The sequence below is a fragment of the Oratosquilla oratoria genome, chromosome 16 (assembly GCF_046742065.1).
Source record: "Oratosquilla oratoria isolate Oo_2021 chromosome 16, ASM4674206v1, whole genome shotgun sequence".
Taxonomy (NCBI): domain Eukaryota; kingdom Metazoa; phylum Arthropoda; class Malacostraca; order Stomatopoda; family Squillidae; genus Oratosquilla; species Oratosquilla oratoria.
Window position 1 is genome coordinate 12645550 of NC_134792.1, and position 13001 is coordinate 12658550.

The 13001-nt window shown below is 35.7% G+C and overlaps 1 protein-coding gene across 7 annotated transcripts in view; it reads right to left on the reverse strand.

Annotated features, from left to right (window-relative positions):
- Positions 1-1035: 1035 nt before the first annotated feature.
- Positions 1036-13001, reverse strand: part of fra (neogenin protein frazzled) — a 569771-nt gene continuing 557805 nt past the window's right edge. For 4 of the 7 annotated variants that reach the window (XM_076199366.1, XM_076199371.1, XM_076199369.1 and 1 more), the window contains 4 exons: positions 11814-11927; positions 11561-11679; positions 9822-9940; positions 1037-9687 (listed from right to left, as the gene is read on the reverse strand). In XM_076199366.1, the coding sequence (XP_076055481.1) occupies positions 9568-9687; positions 9822-9940; positions 11561-11679; positions 11814-11927 (472 nt within the window). In that variant the 3' untranslated portion in view covers positions 1037-9567. Of the gene's footprint in view, positions 9688-9821; positions 9941-11560; positions 11680-11813; positions 11928-13001 lie in introns of all 7 variants that reach the window. The other 3 variants (XM_076199368.1, XM_076199367.1, XM_076199365.1) reach the window with 1 other exon arrangement.

Sequence of the window (13001 nt, forward strand, 5' to 3'; positions counted from 1 at the left end):
TACTCCACTCCCCTCCATCCCTATCACACTCCACTCCTTCCCTATCACACTCCACTCCCCTCCACCCATAAAATACAACTAGGTAAACACATCTCCCTTCCCAGTTTTACCTTCATCCACATCAACTTTGAAGAAATCTCCTTCCACTCCACTACATGTTTACCTATCTCTTCACTTACTAGTATAGCCACCCCTTCTCTCCCTTGTCTTCTCTTTACCCTGAGAACCTCAACTTCACTCCCAAACTCACACTCACCCCTCCCTTTCAACTTATTTTACTCAATGTCAACACATTCATCTTTTTTCTCACAAACGTACTGCCTATCTCTTCCCTTTTACTCTCATCTGTACCACATCCACACACATTAAAAGACCCAAACCTTAAGGTACTAGTTGGAAAACTCCAAGACCTTCTTATGCCTTTAATTTTTTTAGGAATGTCCCCTTTGGGGCTACAGGGAGAAGGATGCCTAGTCCTCATCCCTGTCCCATTTTTTGTTGCCTTGTATGACTCAAATAGGAATACTTGGTGGCAGAATTCTTTTCCCCCACCACAGGGTAAGCAAAAAAAGGAAATGAATATTCAGAGAAATGGCACAAGACAGTAACAAGGGGTGGGGGGACAGAACAACGGAGGGACAGTCGCAGTATAATAAGTAGCATCATTTCTGTATGAACAGAGATTTTCTCTATCACTGACCCTAGACCCTAAAGTATCAGCTGCATGCTACTTGGCCACAATAACATGCAGCCAATACCCCAGACGAGGATATATATATATTTATTTATCTATTTTTTTTGGGGGGGGGAGGGTATGCTGTTGTGTATTAGTGTTATGAGTCCACCTTTGTGGAGAGTTTTGTTTTCCATAATTGTGGTGTATTCAGTGAATATGGAGAATGTCATTTGTGGTATTTGTCTGGATTCGTGTAGAAGTGCTACATGTATCTCGAGTCTCTCTGTCAACTGTCACAGTTCTGTGAGATTGTTTGTAATCTTCTTGATGTACTTAGGTAACTTGGGGATCGGTGCCATCTGCGTAGAGCTGATGGCCAGGGGTAAATGCTGCTGTTTGGCCCCCAACTCTTGGGGTTGGGGGGTGGTCCCAGAGGAGGCTGGACGACCGTGTTGTGAACAGCTGCCCAGGATGTAACACTTCACCCCATACCATACAACACATAATGGAAGACTGCATTATACACAATCATGCACGCAAACAACACAACATACACTCTATAAAGGATTTGTGGGAAAACCCAGTCTCGGCTGTGGCCTTCCTTGGGGAGACGGGACTGCTCGGACAGACAGTCTAGGGAACGACAACAACTTAGGTAACTCTACACCAAAAAATACACATAATTACAAATTACATTTTATTAAGAACTTTACAACTATTATAAAGTCAGCACATATATAAGCATTCATACAGACACAACTGTGTAGAGGCCACAACTCTAATTTCACAATAATTTCATTTACCATCTCACTGAAATATTGTGAAGAGTTGACTAGCAACACACTAATTTGTCCCTAAAACAATGTGTGCAGTGGTGCCAGAAAGGATTTATTATCTTTGGTTTTAAATCAAAAGGGGAGTAAAACATTATTGCCCTTTAGGTTACAAAGAAAGAATGTAGTATCCTGGTCTCAAAGTACTTTATGGTTATGTGTATGTGTGTAAATAATAATGTATATATTTGTATATGTATGTATGAGGTGCCAAGATAAGAGGGAGGGAAGAGGGTGGAGGGGAATGGAGTATGATAGGAATAGAATGGGTGGGAGGGGTTTTTAAGCCTTTGTTTTTTGGCTACCTTCCTTATAAGGGGGAAAAAAGCCTTTGGTATATTTATTTACCTAGTTGTATTTTACGGGATGAGAGCTATGCTTGTAGTGACCCACTTTCATATCTCTCCACATCCAGTTTATTCTTAAAATTGTGTAGTTTTGGCACTCACTGTATCTATGATTAGTTTGTTCCAGACATCAAACACTCTATGTGGGAAGCTATTCTTTTTCAGGTCTCTTCTGTAACTGTCCTTCTTTAGTTTCTTTTTGTGTCCTCTTGTTTCTCTTTTGTCCCACTTTAATAAGTCATCTCTATTGAGAATTTCCATCCCTTTCATAATTCTGTAAATGGTTAACAAATCACCTCTTTCTCTTCTCTGTTCCAGTGTTGACAGATGTAATTTCTCCAATCTTTGTTTGTCAGATTTCACAGTGTAGGTGCCATTTTTGTCACTGCTCTTTGGATTCTTTCTAATTTTCTTATGTTCTTCTTTGTGCTAGGTGCCCACAGTGTTGCAGCATATTCTAGTTTATGTCTTATCAATGTAACCACTATTTTTTCAACCATCTCCTCATCCATGTAGTCGAAGGCCACTTTCATTTATCTTAATAAGTTAAAAGTCTCTCCAAATAATTTATTGACATGTTTATCAGGTGTCAAGTCACTTGAAATGATTACTCCCAGGTCCCTTTCTGAATTGACTTTTTTGACTTCTTTGTTTCCAATTTTATATTGACCCAATACTCTATTTTTGCTTTTTCCAAATTCTATTATGCTATATTTCTTAATGTTGAAGTTTATCTCACATCTCTGACTCCATTCCCATATCTTGTCTAAGTCTTCTTCTGTTCTTACTCTCTTGAGTAATTTGGCATCATCAGCAAAGAAGTTCATGTAACAATTTACTCCCTCATCCATATCATTTATATACATGGCAAACATTAAAGGAGCCAATACAGAGCCTTGCGGGATGCCACTTATCATATCTTCCCAGTTCGAATTTTTGTCTCTAAGTACCACTTTCATTTTTTTCCCAATTAAGAAATCTTCATCCATTCCAGCAGCTTATCTTGTATTCCTCCTATTATTTCAATTTTTCTTATTAATTTTTTATGTGGTACTTTGTCAAATGCCTTCTGCAAATCCAAGGTGCAATCTGCCCAGCCATCTCTTTCTTGTATTATCTCAATTAATCTCGAGTAAAAGCAAATTAGGTTTGTGGTACATGATCTTCCACTTCTAAAGCCAAATTATTTAGGGTTTACTATTTTATTTTCTTCCAAGTGTTTGGTCCATTTGTTTCTGATGACTTATTCACATATTTTTGCTACTGTGCTTGTAAGGAATACCGGTCTGAAGTTTGTAGGATCTTCCCTATTTCCTCCTTTATATATTAGTACTATGTTTGCATCTTTCCAATCTTGTGGTACCTTTCCTTCTTTGAGTGAGAAGTCTAATATCTTGTATAACTTGTCTGTCAGTTCGTCTATACACTCTTTCAGTATCCAATTTGCAATTTCATCTGGTCCATGTGATTTCCTGATATCTAGGTTTTTTATTTGGTCTCTTATTTCTTTATGTGTTACCTTTATTTCTTTCATTTTGGATGATCTTTTTTGTTGTCCATCTTCCAAAAATTGTGAGCTCTCAATTGTAAAAACAGACCTGAAATGTCTGATCATAACTTCTGCCATTTCTGTGTCATCTATAGGTTCTTTATCTCCTTCACGCAATTTCACTATTTCATGTTTATCCTTTAGTTTTTCATTTATATATCTGTAAGAGTTTAGGTTGATCCTTACATTTGTCTATATCTTTTTCATAATTTCTTTTTTCTTTCCTGCGTATATTCACATATTCGTTCCTAAGTTTTATATATGTTTGCCATTTGGATGTTTTTTTTTTTCTTTCTTTTTTTTTTCCCATTTTTTCCAGGCTTTGTCTCTTCCATCTCTAGCCTCACTACACCTTTTGTTATACCAACACTTTATATCTCTTTTTGTTTCTTTTTTTTTTGTACATATTTGTCAATTCCTTCCTTGTACTTTTCTTTGAATATGTTCAATTTGTCTTCAATCTTTGTTTCCTCTTTGGAGAATTTATCCCAGTTTGTGTTTTGGAATTTTTTTCTTAGTTTTACAAAATCCATTTTGTTGTACATTAATCTTCCTTCTCTATGTTTATCATTCCTACCTACATTGTTCTGTTCTTTTAATTCAAACTCTATTAGTATATGGTCACTCTTTCCAATTGGTGTTTTATACTCCATTTTGTTAACAATATCTGGTTCAGAAGTTAATATTAAGTCTAGTTTTGATGGTTCTTCATTGTTTCTATATCTAGTATTTTCCTTAACCCATTGTGTTAGGGTGTATTTGATGGTCATATCCAGTAGAATGTTGCTCCAAAGTTCTTCTCCCCCTTTTACTATCATTTCTTCCCAAAATATATCCTTTGCATTAAAATCGCCCAAGATTACTATGTTTCCACCCTCTTTCAGTAACTCGTTTAGCACATTCATTGTCTTCTAGTAATTTAGAATGTTTGCTATTTGACCAAGCCTGTGTTTTTGGTAGTACATACACTGCTACAAATTTTCTGCTTTTCATCTTTTTGTTTACAATTTTGATCATAATTAATTCTACATTGCCTTGGCCTTCATTAATCTTTGTCACATTTAGAACTTTTTTGTTCAATATCATGACACCTCCTCCCTATTTGTCTGTTCTATTTTTCACCCAGTGGTTGTATAGACCTTGTCCCACTATGCTTGTTGATAGAGTATGCCACTTTTAGTTTCATATTTTCTTTTCTTTTTTGGTTTAAGTTTCCATTTTTTTGATGTACCATTTTTTCAGTCTCAAGTCCAGCACTCTCCAAAAAAAAACTTGTTTTTTTCTGTCTCTGTTCTTTTCTCATTTCTATCAGTGGCTTCAATTCTGAGAGATTTGTCTTTCTCTTTTTCCTCATCACTCATTTCCTTTTGTATCCATATATGTTGGAATTTCTCACTGTTTGCCAATTTAACTGCTTTCGATAATACCTCCTTGGCTATCATTTGAATTCTTAGCTTTATTTTCAGAGGTCTGTTTTTTTTCTTTTGAATATTTGCCTATCCTGTGGATTTCACTGATTATCAAAATTTTGCTCTTCATCCTGTATTTCTTTCAAAATTTTCTTAGCTATTTCCTTCTCCTTTTCTCTCTGGTATCTATACATATCATGTTTTTCCTGAATACCATGGACCACAACTGTATCTCTCACCCAATTTTCCTTTTTTTAAATTACTTTCATAACGGTTTCTTTTGTATTTTCCTCCATCTGCTTTTGAAATATTTCTCTTAAAGATATTTTTTTATTTTCCTGTTCTTGTTTCTATTAATTTTTTATTTCAATTAGGTCTGTTTCTTTGATTGACTCTTCTACCTTTCCAGTCACTACTTTTAATTGCTCTTTGACCTCATTTTTCAGTTCTTCATTTCTATTTTTGTCCTCATTCTTCATTCTTTCATTTTCTCTTATGAGGATTTCAATTTCGCTCTTTAGGTCACTTAATTCTTTAATCGTTTGCTCATTACTCTTACGCAAAGTAATCAATTCCCTAAGTACAGCTTGGTAATCCAATTTTAAATCTATGATTTCTTCCATTCAGTCATTTACCTAGCAATTTCTTAATACATTACTATATCTAATTTCTCTATCTATATCTAAGCTTTTACTTATTTCACCTGGGTTTCTTTGAAACCCCGAAAAACTGTTATTTTACCACCTTTGGTTTTTCCTTGGAGTATCCATCAAACAATGTCTTTTGGGGATGGCACCTCTTGGACTTTCCACTATGCTTATATCCAGTACTCTTTTCGTTGGTTCATTTATTTTTATTTTTTATTTTTCTTTCTCCATTTTGCCAAAACTATACTTATTTCAAGAACTGAATTTCTTTTACCGGTCACCCGAGAACCACAGCTTACCCATCCCGTACAATAACAACTGGTTTTCTTCATGTTTGGCGACAAAACCGCTGCATGTATGTGTGAGAAATAAATTGACGCAGCCCAAAGGGATTTTTCCCTGTCTTCTCCTTTTCTGCATGAGGGGACGGAGGGGAGGTTGCCAATTTAATGAGGCAGCCTTGCTGTAGATGTGCTGTGTCTTGTGACACTGCTTCTGATCTAAAGCAGTGGGTGAGATGTAGGGATGACCCATCATCCAGGAGGTGCCAAGATAAGAGGGATGGAAGAGGGAGAATAAGAGTGGAGTATGTTAGGGAATAGGTGAGAATGGTTTTTATGACTATTTTTTGGATACCTCCCTTATATGGAAAAAAAAAAAAAAAAAAAATTGGTGTATGTATTTATATTTCTTTTTTGTAGGCCAAAGGAAAAAGCCTACAATAAAGAAATATAATAGAATCCTGCTTAATATCAGGCACGTTTGATAAAAATATAAACTTAAGCTATGGTCATTTTAAATGTGATAAATTGGTAACCCAAATGGTCACCAAGATCTTTCCGCCAGATTGAGCCTTATGTGTTGGTCAGGTTGATAGAGGTAAGGTCATCCCCTCTCCTCACATTGTATTGTCTCCCCCCTTCCCCCCCTATAATGGTTGCCACCTGATACTTATATTTAAACACAACTCTGTATCTCTGTCATTTAGTCTGAAGATGTAATATACGAAAGTACTTACTGTCTACAAGTTTCCCTTCTCCTGTGGTTATTTTGCATTTTTTGTATCACGGTGATGTGATTCCTTGCATATATATATATATACAATGGACAAGGAGGGAGGGCTGTCATGTAAATGAAGCAGTGGAAGTAAACCAGCTTTAGCTGTGGGGCATTGCTGTGGAGGTGCTGTGTCTTGTTGCACTGCTTCTGAGCCAGACAGTGGGTAGTGGGCAGGGATGGCCCTTCATCCACAAAAAGGAGCTGAGAAGAAAGGGTGTTGGATGGGTGTGGGATTAAACGCCTTAGCTAGCTACCTCCCTTATAAAGAGGATGAAGCCTTTTGGTGTATGTAGTATTTACTTAATTGTAGCATACAGGTAAGGAGCAACGCTCGTTGGGTCCCATTTCCTACTTTCCAATTTATCATGCCTAGCCTCAAATTCATGTACATTTACAACCTAGTCTATATCCTTGATTTCCAATTATCATATCTAGATTTTAATTCGTGTATTGCTCCAGCTTGGGCTATATCACCTAAGTTATTCCATGTATTTATACATCTATATGGAAAGTGTATTTCTTCACATCTTATAGACATGTAATTTTCTTTCATTTGTTCTTATGACCTCTTAAAGCCCTCCTATCCTTAATCTAGAGATCTCTTCTTTCAATATGCACATAACCAGGAGGAGATAAAAGATTTTTAAAAGGGAAACAAACGGGTGTTGGGTGGGTGGAATGGGTGGAGGGTGAGTGCATGCCTTAGCTGGCTACCTCCCTTATAAGGGGGATGAGGCCTTTTGGTATGTAGATAGATCAACATCCAAATTTCTAAATGGGTTATGTAATAATTTCAACTTGTTACTATGGGTGCATATGTGCGTGTGTTTGAGTATGTGTCGGCCTCTCCTTCAGGAGAAAATAAAGGTTATTTTGCTAACACTAAAGTATTCATATCAAACCCTCACACAGCAATCCCCTGCACACATGAAACTTGAAGCTCTGTCTGGAAGAAAAGGATAAAATTTACAAAATGTGTACAAAAGGAGCACAGCACATGAAAATAAGATATTATATACAGAGGCAGAGATACTACAAACATTACTATCTAGAGTCCACAAACTAAATGCCATGTAATGCAGTGTGTTGTTCAGTTTCACTCGACTGTTCATTCACTTTAGCTCATTTGTTGACATGACAATCTTGTATCCCAGATGTTTCTTTATAGTGAACTGACACAATTCAACTGATCCTTCAGACCAGTGTTTATACAGTGATATTTTGCACTTATTGTCTTGTTTTAATACTTACAACAAACAGGTTTACAGTTCTAAAATAAAAAAAATAGTTCATATAATGCCTAAATGATGATAGTATAATGAAATGTTGATGAAGTTAATGATAATTATGACAGCTGATTTTGGTGAACATAGAGGCTACAATCAGTGATTCATGAGAGAATGAATTCAATGATATGAACTGATGTTAATGACTATGTATATACACTTACAATTCTACAGCTTATTGTAAACAACTCTAGCATTCCAAGCACATTAGGCAGAAACATTTCAAGAACTTCAATTGTTAACACCCAAACCCATACATTTTTGGTTTCACAACAAATCAAAGGGTAAATATCGGGACTTTACACTTTGGTAACAATTTCAGACTTTCTCATGATGCACAGACTTCAGGTTATTCAAGACAGATCATAAAATAATTTGTGAAACTTTTGAAAGTAACAATTTTTTTTTTTTATTCAATTACTGAAGTAAAAAACTAGGTCATGATTGTAAGTTAAGTACTCATCTTTTATCTTGATGCAAGAGAGAAATGGTTCATCACATTCAAGCAGACACTGGACTTCTTTCATATCAGTTTTAGGCAGTACTGAAAACTGCCGAGGCTTTAAAATGGATTGGCATTTGTTAACTCTACTGCATTGACCCTGAGAATTTTCTTGGATGTATCTGGAAACTGCAAGGGCAGTAGCAAATTCATTTTCAAGAGCCTTACTTAATAGGATTTTCCATCCTGACTTATCTTTCACACTATATTTTGCATACACAGGGGCACACTGTTATCTCTATACAGTATACGAATCAAGTACAAAATCTGACTGGCTTGGAAGGTGTCTTTGTCTCTTACTAAGTAGAATATTGATGCATCACTGGAATTGCACATATGAATGATCAATGCACAACAAAATGTAAAATATATTGAGCGCTGGGCACTAATTCATCCAAGATCTCTAATAGAGTTCCGGGAATTTTGGGCCACAATTTTATCCACATTAACAAGGACACGATAAAATAGCTTACCACATTATATCCTTTGTAACTAGAGCTCTCCTGGCAACAACAACCATATGATGTCAGGTTAAGAATGTGAATGTTGGACCTCCTAATGACTAACAGGACTTGTTACTTCATCACATCAGGACAAAACATTACCATCTGTGCAAAGCTTGGACATCTCAAATCTACTCAGTTATAGTACACCCATTTAGTTTTCTTATACACAAAAATTAACATATAAGAAACATAATACCAGGAGACAATTTTTTTTGATAACTGAGATATTTTTGTGCACCTTGAGATCAACAATAAATATTTCCTTTGAATGTAACCTTATTACAATAAATATGATCATAATTACCAATACTACAAACCAAGAAAATGTGTTCCCTTATGACTGAATAGGTTCAAGTTCATGAAAAAAAATTATAATAATAATAGTAATAATAATAATATCAAAATAAAGGCCTTCCTTGCATTTATCAATGTTCTTTCAATGTCCATATACTGCATAGACCACACCTTTGTACACTACAGCAAATAAATGGTAACCTTCATTAAGTCTGGTTGCCTTTTCTTGCACATCTATGTTCTGAGGTTGGAAAGGGGGACCTCTTCCTGTTCAATTGTTCAGTAAAGCACACTGTTAGCGATTCACAAATTGTCAAATGAAGATCACTCACTTCACAGATATTTTTCATAGTTTGGTCATATGGAATTTTTTCCATCTAGTAAGTACATTCTTATCAAATGAATTACTTATTCTGATTACTACAATGCAAGTTGTCTGGAGTTATTATTAAGGCTTCCTCAGCAATTGAATTGTTGAGCTGTTATAGCTGATAAATCTTTCATAAGCCCTTCCAAGTTTGCCATTTCCTGAGACAGTTCTTCATTTGAGTAGCCATGAAGTAGTGCTTCGCTGATCTCCTGGGTGAAAGAGTTGGACAATTATAGTGAATATTTCACACTAATATTATTGTAACAAAGCATTTTAACATTCATTGTACCATTTCTAAGATTATTGTAACAGTTTAAAAAGATTAATAAGAAAAAATACTAACTTCATGTTCTGGCAGGGAATCTACTCTGGTAACAGCTCCTACTCTGCGCTGAGCTGGCACTTGGCAAGATGTGCTGGGTGCAGATGAGCCTGACAGCTTCTTGAATGGACTGATGGCTCCTTGGGGGCATACAGCAAATATGAATGTATAGTTTCTCCCCATAAATACAAATAAAAGCTAGAAATAATGTATATGAGCTCCAGCATATATGATTGAATGACTGTGGGTGTTCAGTATAGTGTATGGGCTTGGTGACTATTTGCTCACTAAAATCATGTGTGCAATGGATGGCAATAGTGGCAATAGTGGGCATACACCGTGCTCTAACACCAACCAGTGCAAGTTTGGTTATACAGTCAACTTTCAATTAACGCAAGGGTTACTTTCCTGGAGACGTGTAAATCAAAATGACATTAGTTAAACATATTTTTCCCATAGGAAATAACGGTAATAGGGGGGGGGGGTTCCTGGACACTGGGAAAGTCTTGTCTATTTTGGGATTTTGTTATTCTGAACTTGAAAAAACACATTATTAATACATCTGTAGGTTACAGTAACAAGAAAAACATGCATTCTTTGTATATATTTGTAGTACACAGTTATTTATTCTATGTGCAAACAAGAACAAACAAAATTAGTTTACCATTAATTGTGGGTTGGTGACACCGTTTTCTTTTTTGTTTTGGTGTAGAACAGAAAATGAGAGATTAAATCTCTTAACAAAATTATTCATTTCTCTGTAACAATTTTTCAAGCTTTTATGACTTATAATCATGGTCCATACATTTAAAAATCAGTTTACCATTAATTGTGGGTTGGTGACTGTTTTCTTTTTTGTTTTGGTGTAGAACAGAAAACGAGAGTTTACAATCTCTAAATTATTCATTTCTCTGTCACAATTTTTCAAGCTTTTATGACTTATAATCACAGTCCATACATTTAAAAATTAGTTTACCATTATTTGTGGGTTGGTGACACCATTTTAATTTTTGTTTTGGTGTAGAAACTGAGATCAAAACAGAGCGCGGGAGAATAACCGTGTGGAGGCCCTCTCTCAGTACTCTTATTGCCAAATTCAAATCATGTTAAATTGAAATTGTTGTGTTATTTAAACATTTTTCCTTAAAAATTAACCTGTGTTAAATCGAAAATGCGTTAGTAAAACTTGTAATAATTGAGAGTTGACTGTATGTGAGTGTCATTTTAATGCTGTGTGGTGTTATATCAGCTCCTAACGAGTAAATTAACATATGTGCCAAATCTAATCCATCAAGCTCCCACTTTATGCACAGAAATTCAAATTATGTAAGTCCTGTGTAGTTATTACTTTGTATATTACTATAAATTGTGGTAATCTATATGTTGTGGTGCATGAAAATGTGATTTATGCACATATTTCACTTTACATAACTTCACACTACACAGAAAGTATCCCTTCATTATATGGAGAGATTGAAGTATGTAAGGCATCACAAAAAGAAGTTCCTATTTATAAGCCTGTCATTACCCTTTTCGTTTCTATCATATAGATGTGGAATTAACTTTTAATCTAACCATGGGCCCTCCCTAACTTCACAATACTTATTCTCTTACAACCATATTGCACTAAATTTGTTAAAATATTCCACATCATTTCCTCGAGCTCTGCACCTAGTACATATTATTTATACATGAGAGAATGTTCGAACATAGACATGATGTGCAAAAATTCCCAATACAGCTTACAAAATCTTTCTTACCAATATGTTTAGGTTGTGGGGTGGTGGGAGCAGACTGTGGAGGTGCTGGTACACTAAAACTTCGAAGAGGGTTGCCTTTACGTTTGCCTAATGTGTTGCTGCCCTCACCACTTAAGGAGCTAAAGCAAAGAGGTTTATTTCCCAATGTGCACAACCATTCAAAGTACAACAAATGAAAAGTTTATTTATTTCCTTATAAGACTATTTTATATATAACATCAAATACGTACTTAATGACATATATCTTACAAACCTATATTGGCCAAGAGATGTGGTTGGTCCAGCAAGACTACCAAGGAGAGGTTGTGTTGACTGAGGAGGAGGGGGCAAGCTTTCATATGGCATGTTGCCTGCATTCCCCATACCACTGTAAACACATGATTATACTGCATAAGGTACAAAAACTTGTTAAAAATGTATAAGCATATGAACATACATACACACACACTTTCGTCGGATGGACAGCGAAGATTGGAGTTCCGAAGAAAAATCAAATTTTAAGTGGATCTCAACGTCAAGGAAATACCTTATTGTATTTACAGGGAAGGGGAAAGCTCGTAGTGTAGTGGGAAGGTGAGAAAAAAGGAGAGGGGGAGGGATTACTGAGGGAAATGGAAGGAAATGAGGAAGGGGAGGACTTGGTCCAGGAGGCCAGGCGTCTTGTAAACAAGCGGAGGACTGAGGATTTTGGAGAAGAAGGGATTAACAAAAATGTAAAGATTAGAAATATAGATAAGAGCAGCACAATGGGAGGTGAAGATAATAATTTCCAGGGATTTAATGAGGGGGGGGATACCAACCTCCTCCGATTAGCAAGACTAGAGGAAAAGCTTGAAAAAAATGACCGAACATTGGGAGAGTAGGTTCAGTAACATAGCAAAGATTGTGCAGAGAGTTGAAAAATTGGAAGAACTAGAGAAGGTGAACAAAAACTTAACTAAAGAAATAGAAGAATTAAAAAGACAGTTAAAAGAAGTAAAAGATGAGAATGAGGAATTAAAGAGGAATAATAAAGACAATAAAGAGGCCATAGCAAAAGAAGCACAGGGTTGGAAAAAAATCCAAGAAAACAGTAAAGTTGCATTTACTGACATAACAAAACAGCAAATGAAAGAACAAACTGAAGACTCAGTTATTAAAGTGATGAGACAGGAGAATATAGTAAGAGACTTAGCAGATAAAAAGAAATGTATAATTATATTAGGAATGGAAGAGAAGTATAACCTAAATAGAACCACAAGAATCAAAGAGGAAAAAGAAAAAGTAAGCAGTTTACTATAATTAGTTCAGGAAGATGAACCTGAAATCATGAAACAAATCAAAGAGATGTATAGTCTCGGAAAGTATAGTACAGATAAGACCAGACCAATTAAGATTAAATTCAGGTCACAAACGACAGCAGAGAATATCTTAGCAAAAACAGGGAAACTAGCAGCAAGTG